General features: G+C 57.8%; 1 protein-coding gene across 1 annotated transcript; it reads right to left on the reverse strand.

Moving 5' to 3' along the window:
• Positions 1 to 1349: 1349 nt before the first annotated feature.
• On the reverse strand, positions 1350 to 17909 carry RIPK4 (receptor interacting serine/threonine kinase 4). The gene is made up of 8 exons (XM_082655421.1): positions 17871 to 17909; positions 16745 to 17036; positions 11057 to 11205; positions 9432 to 9481; positions 7776 to 7934; positions 6907 to 7010; positions 5427 to 5688; positions 1350 to 3711 (listed from the first exon to the last, which is right to left on the reverse strand). Exons 2-8 carry the CDS (start codon positions 17027 to 17029, stop codon positions 2552 to 2554), a joined length of 2169 nt encoding a protein of 722 aa, XP_082511547.1. The 5' UTR covers positions 17030 to 17036; positions 17871 to 17909; the 3' UTR covers positions 1350 to 2551.
• Positions 17910 to 18916: the final 1007 nt, after the last annotated feature.

The raw sequence follows: 18916 nt of genomic DNA on the forward strand, positions 1-18916 counted from the left end.
AACTGGCCAAATCAGGGATAATTCCAACGCCAAAATAAAGGATAATAAGCGTTCAAATAGGAATTCGTGAGCACATGATACAAATCAAAAAATTAAAAGGTAAGCTATACTTCATACACGGTGTCACGTCTGTGGTGTTTCTGCCAAAAGCGCTTAGCCACCATTGTAAAGCAATTATACTCCAATAAAGATGTTAAAAAAAAAAATGCTTAGCCTAGGTCAAATCCAGAAGAGAACTAAGACAAACCTACGCTGAGGGCAGTCCACGAAATTACCGGCTGTAGCTCCCTGAAGGCAAGGTCATGAAAGACGACACTGAGAAACGAGGGCTGAAGCCTGAAGAGTCTTAACAACGCAACACAGCGAGATCCTGGGCCAGGATGGAACGGAGCCCTGAGACTGTGGCTGGCTGGTTGTTCTCCTATAAAGGACACTCTGGGGACAGTCAGTAAACCCTTGACAAGGATTTGTAGATGAGATGATGGCATCGTATCAACGTTCATTTCTCGATTTTGATAGATACACCGTGGCTACAGTCCTTGTTTTTAGGAAACACATACTGAAGTACTTAGGGGTCGTGAGGCCTATTTTCCGCGACCTACTCAGAGAGGTGGATGGACGGACAGATGGACAGGTGGGTGGGGAGATGGGTGGGGCGAATGGATGGATGGATAAGTGCACGGGGGACGAAGAGATGAACGGATGAGGGGGTTGGGGGATGGATGGGTGGGTAGATCCGAAAGAAAAGGGAATGACGAGGCAAAAGAATTAAATGGAAACAAAGGGAAAATCTACGAAGGGGACACCGGGGTTCTATGTGCTATTCTTACAACTTTTCTGTATTTTAAAATTCTTTCAAAATGTAAAGTTAAGGGGAATTCCCTGACGGTCCAGTGGTTATAGGATTCCATGCTTCCACCGCAGGAAGCGTGGGTTCAATCCCTGGCCGGGGAACTAAGACCCCGCATGCCATAGGGCATGGCCAAAAAAAAAAACTTACAAAGAAATAAAAACTCTGGTGTTGGGAGCTTCTTCCCTAACGGTTCACACATGCAGGAGGAAGGTCCCGGGCTAAGGAGGCAGGAAGCCCGGGTCCACCCTTCCACCTCTTCCATCCCCCCCAGATCACGGGTAAATTCAGGGCACACAGATTGCCCTTCCAAAGGGCATCTCCACCCCACATGTGACTGCCTCACATCTGGTTTTCAGAAATCAGATTCTTCGAGCTCATGTATATGAAAATGTAGGCTCATCGGTTTCAAAAAGGTCGGAAGAGAACTTAGCTTTATTGACATCAAACGGAAGCTTCTTCTTCCACGTGTTCTACATACAACAGTAACACAACACATTCAAAGCACAAGGCATATTAAAACATAGCCAGTTCTAAGCAGCCCGGATACTTCCTGTCACAGAAAAGAAGGATCCTGCCCACAGATTCACATTAACGTACATGGTACGTTAACATCAATCTCTGTTTCACACACCAGTCCAAAGGGCGTGTTTGCATACAGGGTCGGGGCCTGCAGCAAACTGACTCTAATCATGGTATTGGGGGGCGGGTGCATGTGGGACACAGGTGACAACTAAAGAACGGGGTTTTTACATCCAAGACCGTGAGGCTGTCTCCTGGAGCTGACTTGGGGGGTCACACCCCAAAAGCTGAGGCCGCTGCAAAGAGTAGCCGTTTGTAAGGCAGGTCAGAAACCCCCTTGGAGACCCTAAAACAGCATCACTCGGCACAAACCGCTACCCGGCCAAGACTGACGGCTGAAAACGGTGAGGAAGGTGGTGCATCTAGCTCGCTAACACTGTTCTGAGTCCAAAACTGAGGCCGTCAGTGAATTTTTCTTGACTTTTAGACACTTGACTCTAAAGTTCAAACATTTTCTGCAACGAGACATGAATTAGGGCAGGTAGCACTCACGGCACACGTGTGTGGCCACCCACGAGGACTGAGTGACGGACAAATCTGGGTATGAAAGGGCCGGTGAGATGACCGTTTTTGCTTTAAAAACCAACCACTAGTTCACACTTGTTGCGCAGAAGGCAGACGATCCAATGAGATGGAAGTTTTTCACGGATCTAAAGCGACAGCTGACACTGTTCGTCTATGAAAGGTATTCTTCCGGAGAACAAGAATTCCACGAAAGCCTTCTGGAACAGGCTTCTTTGCCTGCCGCTGCAAATGGAGAGAAAAGACGCAGCTCTTCCTGCACACCACCTTCCCAGCCACAGGTGGCTCCGCTCACGACGGGGTGGGGGGGCTCACGGCCCTGTCACCGAGGGACCGACGGCAGGAGCGGGGGGTGCAGCCAAATGCCTCCGACCCCCCGTCCCTCCAACGCCGGGCGCACCCGTGGGCAGTGGTCACGCACACCCTGACCAGCCTCGTCGGGGGGGTGCGCAGGCGATGCCCAAGCAGATGCCGGCGCGAATCCCAAGTCGGCGGCCACCCGCCTCTCGAAGGCATCCCGCAGGCCGCAGACAGGGCGAGCGGAGCACGGCGCGGGGACAGGAACCCCGCGGGGGCCCCGTCTCCGGGGGCGGCAGGCTAGGTCTTGCTTCGCCGGAGGAGCGCGGCGGAGGGGCCGGGGCCGCCCTGGAACTTGAGGCTCTGCAGGTTGACGTGGGCCCCGTGTCTGAGCAGCGTCTCCACCGTCTTGGCGTGCCGGCCCCGGGCGGCCAGGTGCAGTGCGCTGAGCCCCTGCTCGTCAGACAGGTCACGCACGTCGGCGCTGACTAGCTCCGCCACCACCTCCGAGTGCCCGCCGGCAGCGGCCAGGTGCAGCGCCGTCTGGCGGCGGGGCCCCCGGGCCAGCACGTCGGCCCGCTCCTCCACCAGCAGCCTGACGGTCGCCAGGTGCCCACCGCGGGCGGCCAGGTGCAGTGCGGTGCAGCCCTCAGCCGTCACGGCCTCCCTGCGGGCGCCCCGGTGCAGGAGCAACCTGGCGGTGCTCGTGTGCCCCGTCTCCGCGGCCACGTGCAGGGGCGTCTGCGCCAGCAGGCCGCAGACGTTGACGTCGGAGTGCAGGTCGATGAGGACGCGGGCCACGCGGTAGTGCCCGCGCTGGGCGGCCAGGTGCAGGGGCGTCCTCCCATCCAGCGTCTGGGCGTCCACGCTCACCCCCGGCTGCTTGGCCAGCAGCTTGACGATAGGCAGGTGGCCCTGCCAGGCGGCGTAGTGCAGCGGCACCCAGGCGTCCTTCCCCGGCAGGCCGGCGTCCACGCCGTGGCGCAGCAGGATACGCACAATGCTCTCCTGGCCGTGCTGGCAGGCCACGTGCATGGGCGTCCGGCCCTCGCAGTCTGCCTCGTGCATGGAGGCGTTCTTCTCCAGCAGCAGCCGCGTGCTGCCCTCGTCCCCATTCTGGGCCGCGAAGTGCAGGGCCGTCCACTGGTCCTCGTCCGCGGCATTGACGCTGATCTTCCGGGTCAGCAGGAGCTCCACGACGCCCCGCACCCTCTTCTCCACGGCCACGTGGAGGGGGGTGGAGCCCTTCCTGTTGGTGAGATTGGGGTTGGCGTTGTTAAGCAGCAGCCACTTGACGCAGTCTTCCTGCCCAGCCTGCACGGCCAGGTGCAGCAGGCTGGCGCCGCCGTCCAGGACCAGGTCGACGTCCTGGGGCTGCAGGATCTTCATCAGCCTGCTGGTGTCCCCGTTCACGATGGCATCCACGAGCTTCTTCTTCTGGATGTCGGTGGCACCGAGATCTGTGGGAAGAGCAGGTGCAGGGGTCACGTGGGGCTGCCTCCCCGGGCCCGGCCAGTGTTTTCTACATGGCCCCCAACTCCCCGTGGCCTCCAGGCCGCTTTTTATCTGAAATCGCTTAAGTGCTGTGCTGTCCATGCTGGTTTAATTTAAGATCGAGTAGGGAGACCTCGGGCAGGGCAACGAATGTCTCCAAAGTGCTCTTCTGTCGAGGTACAAAGTAAAAATCATTCTACCCATCCGGTAGGGTCGCGATTAGATAAGGGATGTAAAACTCAGGCCCCAGCTGGTACTCAGAAATGGCAGCACAGACCAGGCAGCAGCCCCCAACCCACTGGAGAGCTGGCAGCTCCTAGCCCAGGCCACTCCTCCAGGGCCCACCACCTGCTCCCAGCCCAACCTCCAAATGATGCCTCTTGTCTCAGCAATATCATGAAGGACGCTTTCTAGAATACTCCTTAAAGGACTGAGTCTCCCATTTTAGAAGGACTGTTATTCACGATGTAAAGGTTAAATTTAACATAAAAATCCTATTACATTGTCGGGTTCCGATTTAAATGAAACGAGACGCCCTCACGTGAAACATTTTCAAGGGGCCCTGCGTTGGAGGAGGGGGCATGGGGTGTATTAAGAAAATGGAATCAGCCCAATGGGGACTTAGTGTTTTAACACTGCTTCTGAGATGGGCCAGTGACTGGTCCTCTCCAAGCATGAAGACGTCACTTGAGGGTAGCAGGCCCCGAGAGAAAGTTCCACATCTTTCTCCGTGGGAGACGGGTGCTTCTTTCTCTTCAGCCTCATCGCTGGCTGCTAACCTCCAGTCCAGCCAGGCCTTCCCCACCTCTGTGCCTCTGTAAGGAGTTTCCTCAACCCTAAGTGCCCCCTCTCATCCCAAGTATTCCACTCTAAAAATTCCAGGAGGTCCACGGCATCTAGGAAGAGTCCTCATTCCAGGAGGAACTCCCCGATTCCCCAGGAAAAACAAGTTCCCCTTCCTCCTGGGGTCTGTACCCTTCCCGCGCCCCTCTGGCCACCCCTGCACTGTAGCCCTAAGTGTGAGCAGGCATATTTTCCTCACGGAAAGGACACCTCATACGTCATCCTCACAGGCAGCAACGAGGGGGCTGTAGTTAGCAGCAGGCCCCCACCCGAGGGCCAGCACCTGGGACAGGGCAGGGGCAGGGGAAAGCACCTTCTAGACAGAAAACCCAAGGTATATAAACAGGACCAGGGACTCACAACCTCCAAGGCCAGCTTGCCCATCAACATGCACGGCTGTGGTAGATGGGAGCGCACGAATAAGAAGGAATGCGGGTGTTTTCCCCTCACCGTCTGGGAAAGGGGGTACAGGGCTGACATTACAAGAGAGAGAGGTCTCCAGGGGGAGGGGTTCCATACATCCACTGGGCTCCCTGATGCAGCTCGAGTTCTTCAACCTGCAAACCGGAGGTCAGCCCCTGCGTGCCGGGCTGGCACGGGTGAGACCCACCCGCACAGCCAGGGGTGTGACTCACCCCTCTTACATCTAAGTGACACCTGCTCAGCCCACGTGCATCTCTGCATTTGCACTGACGCCAAACCCAATCAGTGAAGGGCTGCAGAAAACACAGGACAGCTACCGTGAGGTCAGGAAGCCCGTTCAGTTGCTCACTCTCTGCTCGGCCCCCCGGGCCCCCAGTTAAGCACATTATTTCCCAGGGATGGGCCCTCCACTCACCGCCCACTGAAGACTCCCGCTCGAAGGACAAGGACAGCGACCCTCTGGAGGAGAAGGCAGAATCCACCGAGGACACCCCCGACAGCCTCTTGCCGCTGCTCGCCGACGGGAGTTTGCACGCGGAGGAGCTGCGGCCGAGCTCTTCCGGGCCCTCGAGGGTCTGGGAGATGCCCGAGTCTAGCTGGGACAGCAGCTCGGAGAGGCTGTAGTCGTTGTCAAAGGTCGGGGCAGAGGCTCGCTTGAGCGGGGTGGCCGCGGGCGCCTGCAGAGACAGCACACGGAGGGGATGAGGCTCCATCCGTGACCTGACGGGGCGGGCGGAGGAGGTGGGGAACACGTGGGTCCCCCGTGAGCCATGCAGGGAATTTAACTCCCGTTACCATGGTTCTAGGGGGCCCAGAGACCCTGCGCTGGGTCCACCCGGCGGGAGGACATGGTAAGAAAAGACGACGATGGGGACGGAATGCCCGTCACCATGCTGGGCCCCATCTGCGCAGTGACGTGGCCCTGAGTTATCCGGACAAGACGTGAATAAGCTGCAGGAGGTGAAGCCTGTGTGCTGGCCGTGTCCACCCGGGACAGGTCAGCGCTGATACGAAACGGAGGAAGGAGATGGGCTGGGGTCCTAACAACCCGCCACCCTCCCCGGAGCTGTGCGAGTCTAGCTGGGGGGCCGCGTGTGTACAAGGGTGGGGGGCAGGGGCCGAGCTACAGGGACAGCACGGCACTCCACCCCAACCCATCCTAACGGGCCCTTCCGAGGGCCCCCTCCTGCCCGGCCGCGAGAAACGCAGGTTGTGCCGAGGAGTTAGAATCTGCAGGTGGCTCGTGATTCCTCCTGGTTCCCGCCCAGCTGTCCCCAATCTTCCCTCTCCTCGGGAACTGGTGGCCTGGCGCACCGAGTCACACCACGCCTGGGCCTTTCTTCCCTTGTGGGGGTGGTGGGGACCGGGTCCCCTTCCCTGCCCCTCTGCCCTCTGCCCTCACGCACACGCCCCTTCCTGCTCAGACAGCAGAAACACCATCAATGCTTACTTATCTCCCGGCCCTACAGCACAGCCTGGGGTGATAACACCAGATATCACCCAACAAAGTTTAGTTTAGCAGGCCCCACTTCACGAGTCTTACTACCCGAAAGGTATTTATTTAGTTAGCAGTTAGAATTGATCACATCTCACCTAACCTGCGTGGCACTCATAAAACAAAACGTGTATAGGCAGTTAGAAAGTGGACAGATCCCCAGCCTCCAGGTGCAAAAAGACCCCCAGACCCCCAGAGCCCAGACCCCCTCCCCCATCTGGCCTGCAGGCTTCCGAGTCCAGCTCACCAAGGCCGAGCAGGCAGGGGCGGGGCGGGGGACGGCCCAAGCCTCAGAACAGGGGGCGAGTGGTCCAGGCTGGCAGGGCATTTGCAGAAAAGAGAGACTCAACCCCCAAAGCCAGGTTAGGGGGAACCAGGCCCCCGGGAGGGTCCCCATTACCTCGGCCTCGGCCTCCGGTGGGTTTCTCACATCCGGGTCTGGAGTTGTCTCTTTCACCTCATCATCAGGTTTTTCACACAGGTCCTCGGTTTCAGAAGTGATTTCTTTGGGGGACAAAACACAAAAGGGTATAGCGCCTCGACACTGACTCACACAAACGCTCCAGTTAAACGTGTGACCTCAGGCCGGGACAGAAGAGGCAGCACCTGCAGGGTCCAGCCTCTTGACCGGTCAGCACTGTGGCCTCCCAGGCTGCTGGCCCCCGGCCAAGCTCATGGCAACCCCGCACGGGTCCCCATCGGCAACCACATGCAGGGTCTGGCCAGACTCCAAGCAGGAGCCACGGAGGCCCCGTTTCCCCAAGAAGCCAGACCCGCCGGAGCGCGTACCCCGACAGCCCGGCTGCCGGCTCCTGGCGAGAGGCTCCCACCGCATTCACGCTGGTTTCCCCATACGTTTTAAACGTCGTGATCAATTTCAAGTGCGTCAGGATCACTCTCCTAACCAAAGGACACAGCCGTTCCCCAGGAACAAGGCGCCATGAGAAATGCAAAGAAAGCCGCAGGCCAGCGGTCGCATCGTCCCTAAAAGATGCATTGCTGCACCTGAACCTGCAACACCAAGAGGAGGCCGCTGAGGGCAGCGGGCCACAGCCGGGGGTGGACAGCTGGAGCTGACCACGTGGCTCCAGCCTCCTCGCCCCCGTCACAGGCAGGGGCCACCGGCGGGCACAGCCTGCGGGTGCCGGGCTCGCCCTGGCGCTCCTGTCTCCGGACAGCCTCCCCTGTTCCGGCCGTCGACTCCGTCACCTGGGACAGCGGCATGACCCTCAAGCAGCAATACTCCGGGCGCCCTCTGGGGGCACTCACCTTGGAAGCTGGGCCGCTCCCGGGGGTCCCCGTGCCAGCACCTCTGCATGAGGCGCAGGAGACTCTCGCAGGCGCGGGGCCTGGGTCTGCAGACAGGCGGCAGCTCGGGGCGGTGGCCCTTCACCACTTTCACCATGATGTGCAGGATGTTCTTCTCATCTGCAAAGGGCAGGTGCACAGGTCAGGGCAGCTCCGTGGGGCCGAGGCAGGATTTCTTATCTTCGGGAGGAGTGACAACCGTGGGAAAGTTTGGGGCACGTCACCACCAAGCGCCCAGGAGACACGGTATTTCCTTTTCAAAGCACAGAGCATTCTTTAATCCTTCACCTTGCAGGGCACATCTGTCCTCTGTTTTCCAGGTTTTAGAAACTATCTGTGATCTACCAAATGGAATCACTGCCTTGTATCACAGAGCAGGTCTTTCTGGGCATCGAACTCAAAGGAAAACCAAGTTCAAAGGAGAAAAACAGGGAACGAGATGGGTTCCAAAGGGGCCCACGCCCACCAAAGGGAAGAACGCTGAAAGTCACGAGTCACATCGCCCGGCCCCAAGTGGCCCAAACTGCCCTGCAGTGACGAAAACGTCCTCCTGAATTTCTACCCCAAAGCGCAGGCCCCCGGCGGCCCGAGCGACAGTGCCACCTGGCCACGCTGAAAAGAATCCAGACCACGGACCTCCACTGAGCAGGAGATGGCAGGGAGACAGGGTAACGACGTACAGACAAAACCCTGCAAAAGACCTGGGGGCCACGTGCTGACTCTGATCTGCGTTCTTAGATCTTTTTGGTCAGACCAGAAGAGAGTGCGTAGCCCAGGTACTTGACTTTTCCAATAAACCGAGTCAAGGTACTGAGACCTTGGGGCCGGAAATCAGCATGGTGGGTGCGTGGCAGGGGGAGGAAACCCACAGCCCTCGGGCCGGGTGTGCTGACCCGGGGAGCATCCACCCAATGATTCTGGAGGCTGGTTGCCCCACAATGGGAAGACACTTCACGTGACCAAACTGTACACTTCAAAACGGTTCAGATGGCCATTTTTAAGTGATGTGTGTTTTACAATCAAAAATTAGAAAATTAAAAAAATATGTATCTGGAAATCACTACAACGGACAAACCTACACAGACAGAAAGTAGATCAGTGGTCAACAGGGGCTGGGGTGCGGGGAAGGGAGTGACTGCCTAAGCAGCCCGGGGTTTCCTTTTGGGGTGACGGAATGTTCTAAAACCAGACGGTGGTGACGACTATACAGCACCGTGAATGCACTTAATGCCACAATGTACAGTTTAAATGGTTAAAATGAGACATTTTATGTTACGTGTATTATAGCACACACACAAAACAATGAGCTAGTACCTAACAAGAGTCACTGAACAGACCCCATCAGATCGGTGCCTTTCCCCGTATGTGAGCTGCACGGCAGAGCGCCTCGTCGGCATATATGAAAGCCTGCAATGAGGTGGGGGGTGGGTCTCTGTGCGGACCTGCTGGGCAGGACAAGGCAGCCCTGCTCCCCACCAGACGGCCCGCCAGCACCACGGCCCAGAGCGGCCCCGACTGTGATCCGCAGGCACTTCTGACACAGAGAAAGGACCACAGAGCACGCCCTCCACTGCTCGGGGAGAGGCGGCTGCATCACCCCTAGACATGTCCACTCACCCGCAAACGGCTTCTTCTGCGTGAGCACGCCCCAGATCACGATGGCGAAGCTGGAAGGGAAGAGGCACGTCAGTGTCTGCGTGCCGGAGCCTCAAACACAGCGACGAGCTTGAGGAAGTCCACCCCAGCGCCTTCGAGAGACTCCGAGACAGAGAGGGGACACCAAGGTATCTTTCATGCAGTTTTTTAAATGGGCAAATACTCTTACTGTGGAACAAGGCATGTGGAAAGCTCAAATGTCAGACAACAGACAAAACTCCATCAACTGAACCGTCAGTCCCAACAGCAGGAGGGGTTCCCGAAGGGACCGCCACCCGGTTCCTGGACCGTCAGCTCGAGGGGAGAACGGCGGAGTCTGCTTCTCTCACACCATCTTCCTGCAAACACTGGGCCTCAAAATACCGACGACAGCTCTGGGCGGCTCGAGCCCACTGACGTCATCTGAGGGCGTGGAAAAGATGAGGGGGCACCGGCTGAACCTCCCAGAGCCCTTTTTGGTTGTTAGAAATTATATATACTTGTGTGTAATATATATGTGTGTGTGTGTGTGTGTGTGTGTGTGTGTGTTACCTTTATGTCATTTATATATTAATTATATATATATGATTACTCTGGATATACCCCGAAAGAGCTCAATCTGGTAAAATTAAAAAAAAATAACAACAGAATCAGAAGTCCAAGCACTGAGCTACCAGCCTGCACTGGGTTAAGGGCAGCTGTTTACCGAAAGGCAAGAAGTCCCCATTGAAAAGTAACTGAAATCTACAAATTCAAAAGTTGAAACTCTCAACTCAGAAATCAACAGAGAACCTTATTCTCCCCAAACCCTACAGGCGGGTGCCCAGCGCCCTGTGCACCAGTCCCTGACAGACGTCCTGCTCAAAGTCCAGCAAAGCACGTGCACGGGCGGCTACGGTCAAACCAGTCGGCCAGGACTCCAGGCGGTGGCCGTGACCCGAAGGCGGGGCTCAGGGTGACAGTCACCGCGTGAGACAAGAACCACAATGAGGGGCTTACGTGCCTGCCGGCACCCGCCTCCTGCTTTCCTTCTCCGAGAAGTCTGAGTGATTAAGACCTTCACCATGTGGGAAAGGAAGGCGCCAAATGATTCACGCTTGCTCTCCAGCACAGACATCCCCGGTGCCAGTCTGTGAACAGCCTCTAGGGTGTCTGTGCTCCTGTCACGCGTAAGTGACGTTAGGAAGTGTGAGTTCCGGGCCACAGGGGACTGGATTCTGGAGCCGGAATCCACACGCAGACAGACACAGAGACCACTTGAAGTAGCAGGTTCTCTCAGCAGACAAGCAATAGAGCCCATGTTCCCTACATCCTACAAACACCAAAGCTTTCACGGTGTGGGAGCTGCCCGTCCGGTTGCATAACCGGCTCTAACTGACACCAACCACTAACGTTCTCCATCCTGGGCCAGCAGTGCTCACAGCAGAGAACTCCCTCTTGTAAGCCAGTCCTGGGGTAGCCCGGACCCTCCGCCTAAAAGCCCTTTCCTTTGGACTGAACCTCTTATCTGGCGGCACGGAGGAGCCCCTGGCCAAGTCCCCCTGCAGAGCACAAGGAATCCAGGCGCGGAGCCCCTGGCGGCCTGGGGCTGCGCGCCTGACACACACCTGTACACGTCGTGCTTGGTGTCGAAGAGCCGGCTCTTCTCCCGGATACGCTCAGGAGGAAGGTAGGCGATGGTGCCGAAAAGGCCGTCCATGCTGAGGTCCTGCGAGTGGGACAGCCCGTTGCACTTGGCTAGCCCGAAGTCGGAGATCTGCAATGCAGTGGCGGGAAGGAGCTCATCAGGCTTGGCTGGCAGCTTGCTGAGTGAGGCAGCCGGAGCTGCTGCTTCAGGACGTTTTATCAGCATGCCCTCCCCCAGGACCCTGGCAACGTCGGGGGCAGGGGCAGTACCCCCACCCCCCACCCCCGGCTGAGCAGCTGCATTCAGGAATCGGCACCATGGCTCTCACATCACCTGCGCTCCCCGGCGCAGGCGGGAAGGCCCAGCCAGCCTGGGAAGAACCATGCCTGAAACCATTAGGAGCTTGATGGACAGGGGAAAAGATTACACTTGAAGGAAGGAATTCACTGGCAGAAGGAAGGCAAGGGAGGGGGCACCCTCAGAGGCAAAGCAGTTATGCAATCGCACAGCTGGGCCGGCGGGCAAGCAGCAGCTGCTTCTTCAAAGAGAAACGCGCCTTCAGAAGCCCTTTAAAGCGAGCAAAACACAACTGCCAACCTCGGCGGCCCTCTGTCCTCCACCTGGAGCGTTCTAGGAACAGACACCTGCTGGCTCCAAACACAATACCCAAACGACAGGTGTGACACACATCCCCTCCGCCGCAGGGCCCACCGGCCCAAGGGGCACCTGGACGCAGCAGCTCGGGCCCCATACACCTCTACCTCCGCGTATCCTAAGGTCAAGGCGTCCTGAAGGCTCAGGGGAACCCACAAGGGGGAAGTCACTGCGGGGCGCCCGCCCTCCCCTCCTGCAACCCGGGGTGTGAATCAGAGCCCTCAGAGGCGGTGAAACGCTGTGTGGGATTAGGCCACACTCTCTGGCATTAAGGGACTCAGGATCCACGTGGAAAACGGCCCCTTCGTAAATTCTCCTCCGAGGCGCGTGGGTTTTTCTAAGCCTTCTAGTTAACTCCGGGCTCCCCTCAAACACGCCTCTGGGGTGATGGGAAATGCGGCCGAGTCAGGCCTTTGGTTCTGGGCTCGCCTGCCCACAAGGTGAGCCAGGGGCCTGGCATCATCACCGCTGAGCAGGGCGGGTTTAGGACTGGGGACTCGCTCCTCCAAGGGGTCTCTGACCACATCTGCGGGGGGGGGGGGGGCGTGGGGGATGGGAAGAAAGCCTGTGACACTGGACCCGGCCCCCACTTCTGCAGTCAGGCTCTGCCCGGTGGGGGGGTGTGGGTCCACACGAGTGAGGCCGGCCTGGCCATTTCGGGGTCCCCAGCAGCGGTCCATTCTCCGACCTCCAAGAAACTTTCCACTCGGGAAAGGGAAGTGCTAGCTCCCCAGAACGAACCCATCACCCCGACCCTGCAGCTCGGGACCGGGGACAGAGCCACGCAAGGTAGCAGGTGGACGAGCGGGGAAGTTTCAGTACCGAACTCCCAGCAGTGTGGACGTGTCAGATTCAGGACTGAGGACAGACGGGCATGCAGGGATCCTGGCACCTGGTGCCCCACCCCCACGTTGGCAGCCTTTTCTTCTTATTTCTGCTGCTTCAAGATACACACTTGACGCAAAGAAAATAAGCCTAAATTCTACGTGAAACCTCCGGCACCAAAAGGCAAACTCAGAAATGAGAATTCTCTGATGGCCACCGACCCTCCGGCCCACAGGATTTCTGCACCTGCTCCTTCTCACCTGTCCCGCCCAGGGAGGGCCTGCCTCGTCTGTCCCCGGGTTCCCAGACAGCAGGACAGTGTGGCAATCCCTGAGGACAGCAAGCGCCCTATAATTTACAAACGAACCCGCACTCAGCGTCCGCCTCGGTACTGCCCAGAGCCAGTGCTCACAGGGGCCCCCAGGACACGGCCCTTCCCCTGCCGGGCCCAGCTGGATGAGACTAACAGAGACTAACGAAGGGCCGGGTCAGGGCCGTGCCACCTTGGAGTGAAAGGCCATTCTGCACCACAGAGAACAGGACCCTGGGTATCCAGCCCTCTGAATACAGCCTGGTCTGGGCAAAGTGGGCCCCAAGTATAGCTTGAGATTTTAAATCGAGTTATTCCGTTATCAACTTGAAATGCGTTCACTCCTGTCACTAGAATTAATATTTTAGTAGTGATACTTAGCATACTTAATATTAACCTCACATATTAATTTAATATTAAAGTGTCTTGAATACACTTTCCAAAAACAGGTGGTTGCTGTGAAATTTTCAGTTCCAGTCATCCTACCTATGGACAAAAAATGTAGCCTCCAGGGACCAAGGGAAGGGGATGGAGTGACAACCTAGGATCTTATTTCAAGATTCCAGATTAAAGTTGTATTGCTAAAAATAACCATCAACTAAAAACTGCCCAGAAATCGAGCGGCCGACTTAGAACCTCAGATAAGGCTCCCGCTGAGCTGTTCCTGAGGATGAAAAAAACGCGTCCTGTGAATATAGTTTCTGCTTGTTTGGGGCTGTGCAGGGTGACTGCCCACCTGGTTAAGGAGTCACAGGGCTTCCCTGGTGGCGCAGTGGTTAGGAATCTGCCTGGCAACGCAGGGGACACGGGTTCGAGCCCTGGTCCGGGAAGATCCCACATGCCGCGGAACAGCTAAGCCCGTGCACCACAGCCACTGAGCCTGCACTCTAGAGCCCGCGAGCCACAACTACTGATGCCCACGTGCCTAGAGCCCGTGCGCTGCATCAAAAGAAGCCACCACAATGAGAAGCCCACACACCGCAACGCAGAGTAGCCCCCACTCGCCACAACTAGAGAAAGCCCGTGTGCAGCAGCAACGAAGACCCAATGCAGCCATAAATCAATCAATCAATAAATTTATTTATTTTAAAAAAAAAAGGAGTCACAGAAGTGCATTCCCAACCTTTGGGAAAGAGGGGCTGGTGGCCTGGCCACCTCCTCGGAGCTGCAGTGTCCCCTCCCTTCCTGTCAGTGGACACTGCTCCCAGCCACCCCAGGTCCTTATTAACAAGCCCCTTGGTCCTTTAAGGAACGTTCACCCACTTCCTAAAACTGCCACGAGTGCCAGGCCTGCCAAGCCGGGGTGGACAAGCGGAGGAGGAAGAAAGCGCTCAAAGCAAGGAGCCCCGGGAGCCAGCGCAGAAACGACCACAAGGACATCAGCCCCGGGCGCCAGCGAGCGGCACTCAGCGCCCTGCGGGGCGGGCGTTCGGTCCTACTGTGTACGCAGCACCGGCGACCACCCCTGGACGCAGGTCAGCATCGCGGCGTGGACAGGACAGGAGGAGACTATGTGCCGGCCACTCCCAGCACCCAGAGCACCAGCCCTCGCCGACACGCCCTCGCCGACACGCCCACAGCCAGGCGAGGCGTCCCCCAGCGACAGGGCCACCACCCCCCCTGCCGGGGACAGAGCGCGCGAGGGCTGTGCTGCCCAGGAGGATGTCACCGTGGTCCTCAAAGGGCGGGACTCCTGCCCCAGACATCCCACATGGCTGTTAGGAGAGCGGCCCGGATGGTGGGAAGGGAGTGAGCTGAGATACAGGCCCCGCTGGGCCAACTGCACTCCGTGACTCTGAAAAGACCGTTCAAAGGGATGGGGTGCAATCAGTGGGGTCTCCCTAAGAAAGGCACGTTCTATTACAGTGGCATCTCAGCATCCTTAAAGATGAGTGGAAGGCCTCCCCACACCCTGTACCCTAATCCAACTATGCCTCCTGCTTCTCCTGCCCCTAAAAACCCAGAACTTGCCGTGACTTTTCTTGGGTTGCTTCCTCCTCCGAAAGGCCCTTCTGCAGGTGCCCCCACTCCTGACTGGTCCTCTCCGAAGACCAGTCCCATCCAGTGACACCCTCACCCGAGCTGGAGTTCCAGTGACCCCTCTCCCACTGCACCCCCAGGGGCTGTCTGGACACCTACTGCCCGCTACCCCGTCTGCCCTCGTGCGCCACTGCGTGCCACCCGTGATGTCTGTGAGCATCTCATGTACGGCAGTGGGGCGGGTGGGAGACCAAGGGCTCCAGGGCCGCAGAACCCGGTTCGAACCTCTGCTCAACCACACACAGCTGGACAACACTGGCCTCGATTTAACCCCTCGGAGCCCCGGCTTAGCAGGAGCCACCGTCCCCTCGGAACCTCCCTTGGCAGACGGGGCAGCTCCCAGAGACAGGGCCTTGCGCACAGTGGGGACCCATCCTCACCTCCCCTTGCTTGTGCTCATTCAAGTTTGAGATCAAAGGTTTCACTCTGACTTGGTGCCCACGGACCCCACGCTGGTCATCACAACTCTGCAATGCTCGTCGGGGACAGAGTCCACGTGTGAAGCCAGCACCCCAACCAGAAGGAAACAGGACTGCAGGGCTGCTAGAACTCAGGAAGGCTGGGAACCACCCACTTGTTTGTTCCCTCAATTCCCCGCTTCACTTTAGCGGAAGGGTACTTCCAGCTTCTGATAAAATCTTATTCTTGAAGGACACCGCCTTAAGGACACCTTGTCGCTCAGTGTACGACGTGGAAACTGATTCCCCCACTGGCCACAGGCTGGCTCAGCCCGAGTGCTGTGCCTGCTGCAGAGTCGGGGTGCAGGGGGGTGGCTGTGTGCGACCCCGGGCCCAGCCCTCCTTCCACGGTGCCGAGGAGCCGGACGGGACCCCGGCCACGGCGTGTGGCCCTTCCTGACCCGCCCTCCTGAGGGACAGGGTGACCTCAGCAGGTGGGCGAGCCTAGAACCCATGTCACTGAGTGGGAAAGCCACGGCTAGTGCCCCCCACGGTGTGACACGATGGCCTTCCAAGGGAGAGACATCTTCAAAGAAACACAAACCTACCACACTAACAAGGGCCAGTTCCAAGGGGACGGCACCCGATTTTAGTTATATTATCCCTCGTGCTTTGCTGCTTTATAAACTTATCAAAGAAAAAAGATCAGGGCTTCCCTGGTGGCGCAGTGGTAGAGTCCGCCTGCCGATGCAGGGGACGCGGGTTCGTGCCCGGTCCAGGAAGATCCCACATGCCGCGGAGCGGCTGGGCCCGTGAGCCATGGCCACTGAGCCTGCGCGTCCGGAGCCTGTGCTCCGCAACGGGAGAGGCCACAACAGTGAGAGGCCCGCGTACCGCAAAAAAAAAAAAAAAAAAAAAAAAAAATCAGAACTCACAGGCCTTGAAGGAAGAGAACAGAATGAGTCCCTCCAGGGCCCCTCTCCACAGCACTCCGCAGCCCCCATTTCCGAGCAACCCGAGACTCCCATCACCCTGAGCCCGGGAACCACCAAGGAGAAACAGGCTGACCCAGCCCACACGGAGACGGCCGAGCCGAGGTCCGCTTCAATCTGATTGTGTAAGATGGCCAGTAAGACCGGAATCCACAAACCCACAGCCTCTTTTTCCGGGGTGCCCAGAACCTAGAGTCCTGATCCAGGACTTGGGGGCGTGACCCTTGTTCATAAGAGTCCATTTTCCAGTTACACATCTGTGGCGTTTTTACCAGCCACACACGGCAAGACTGGGGATCCTGATGCTGAGAGAGGCCTCTGCTTTGAGTTCTTTCCCGCAAGGGAACCACCTCCTCTTCGGCCCCCTCGCTGGCCCTGAGGTTCCAGTCCCGCGGCCCCCCACCCGGGGCATCCATCGCTCCGGCCACCCGGTCCCCTCACGTCCTTACCTTGACGTGGTAGTGGGCGTCCAGCAGGATGTTGGCGGGCTTGAGGTCCAGGTGGAGGAGAGGCGGGGCCATGCAGTGCAGGAAGTTCATGCCCACGGCCGTCTCGTGGACGATGCGGAAGCGCAGGTCCCAGGGCAGCGGCTCGGAGGCCAGCAGCTTCTCCAGGGAGCCCGTCTCCATGTACTCCATGACCAGGCCCACGGGCTCCTGGCAGATGCCGTACACGGGCAGGATGTAACGGAACTTGGCCATCTCCATCTTCTTGGCTTCCTCCAAAAGTTCCATGCGCTCCCTGGAAAAGTTCAAAGACGTGAGGAATGTGTGCGTAGTGGTCACCTGGCCACAGGCACAGGCACTGTGGCCAGGAGATCAGCAGCTCCACACGGCTGAGAAAATTACTAAAATGCATGTACACGTGTACAAGGGCACGTATGTGTGCGTGCGCGCGCACACACACACACACAGAGCTCACTTTAATGTCACATAATTAAATTCTAGGCCTTCCCATGTCTTCAGTCCGTGGTTATTCAAACGCATCTACGCGTCGTGGGGTTGTTGTAAGCAGGGAGGAGAGAGCCTGCAATCATTATCTGAAAACCCTCCGGTAGCACTGAGCCAATGCAGGCTCCGAGCTGCAGATGACGAGGCCACACTGACAATCCCTTCCCTTGGGATGACGGAAGGGACGTTTAGGTTTGACCAAAAGCTTTAACGAATTATCCATCCAGAGAGCCCAGCCCCCTTCTCTGTGAAGCCCATCACTCTGGCTGGCCCCATCATTCCTAAACCCTAACCCCACACTGCAATCAACGGAGCCTGGTCTAAAGCAGGGTCTGCAGACCGCTGCCCAAGAGCCACCTTCTTTTTAAAACCATTATTTAAACTGTAGTAAAATGTACGTAACATACTATCTATCGCCGTAACCATTCCCAAGTGTGCAATTCACGGGCATCATATCCGTTCACGACATTGTGCAACCAACACCACGCACTCCACCCAAAACTTCGTCTTCGTCCCAACAAGAACTCTGTGCCCACTCAACAGGAACCCCTCCTTCCAGGCCCCGCTCCCACCCTCTCTTCCCCTTGCCGTCTATGAACCTGCCTGCTCTAGGGATCTCACATACGTGGAATCGTGTAGGATCCGTCCTTTAGTAACTGGCTTATTTCACTCATCATATGTCGTCCAGGTCCATCCACGCTGTAGCACAAACCGAAACGTCACCCCTCTATGGCTGAGCATGATTCCATTGTACGAGCACACACACTGTGTTTAGCGCTCCTCTGCTGATGGACACGACCTTGGGTCGTTTCCACCTTCCGGTTACTGTGACTAATGCTGTACATTTATACACACAGGTGTTCAAGTCCCTGCTTTCGACTCCTTTGGATACGTGCCGAGGCGGAGAGTTGCCTGGTCACGTAGTGCTTCAGTGTTTAACTTCTGGGCGACTACCAAGCTGCTGTCCACAGCCAGCCCCTGTTCTGTAAAGAAACTGACTGCATGGCAGTCTCGCCCGTCCACGTCCAGCGGGGCGGAGGCCGTCTCCGCACTCGCGGCAGAGATGCGTAGCTGCGACGCAGACCCCGTGGCCTGCAGAGCCCCGAAGGTCTACTCTCTGCCCTTCACGGAACGTCTGCCAACCCCTGGTCTAAGGCCACTTCCTGGTGCAGCCGTTACAGACTGGTATCCAGGGCCTTGGTCGGTGTCAGCGTGATGGGTCAAAGTCTCAGAGTACATTCAGGAGAAGAGGCCACATCCCACAAGGCCAAGCTCTGGCCTGTTCTCAACCACGGCCACCGTAGAAAGCACCCGGGAGACGGCTGAAACGCAGACTCCCGGGCTCCGCTCCCGGAGCACAGGCTCTAGGTGGGTGCCAGGAACCCGCTTTCTAGGAAGCTCCTAAAGGAAGAGTCTAGAACCACACAGCCTATGGGAGCTGGGAACTGAGGCAGGAAGCAGCCGGGGCGGCCTCAGGGACCCCCAAGCCCCCGCCCGAGAATGCAGATTCCCACACAAGCCCCCCGGCCCACGACCCAGGACGGCTCCGTCCCCACCACGGGGGCTCTTCCGGAGCTTGGGTGCACTGCCCACCCCACCGCGCCTGCGCCTGCTTCCCAGACTGCTGGAGAGTCAGAAACTACCACGGAAATGAGGCTGCTTCTTACTGAT

Source organism: Grampus griseus (assembly GCF_964374135.1).
Source record: "Grampus griseus genome assembly, chromosome: 5".
Classification (NCBI taxonomy): Eukaryota; Metazoa; Chordata; class Mammalia; order Artiodactyla; family Delphinidae; genus Grampus; species Grampus griseus.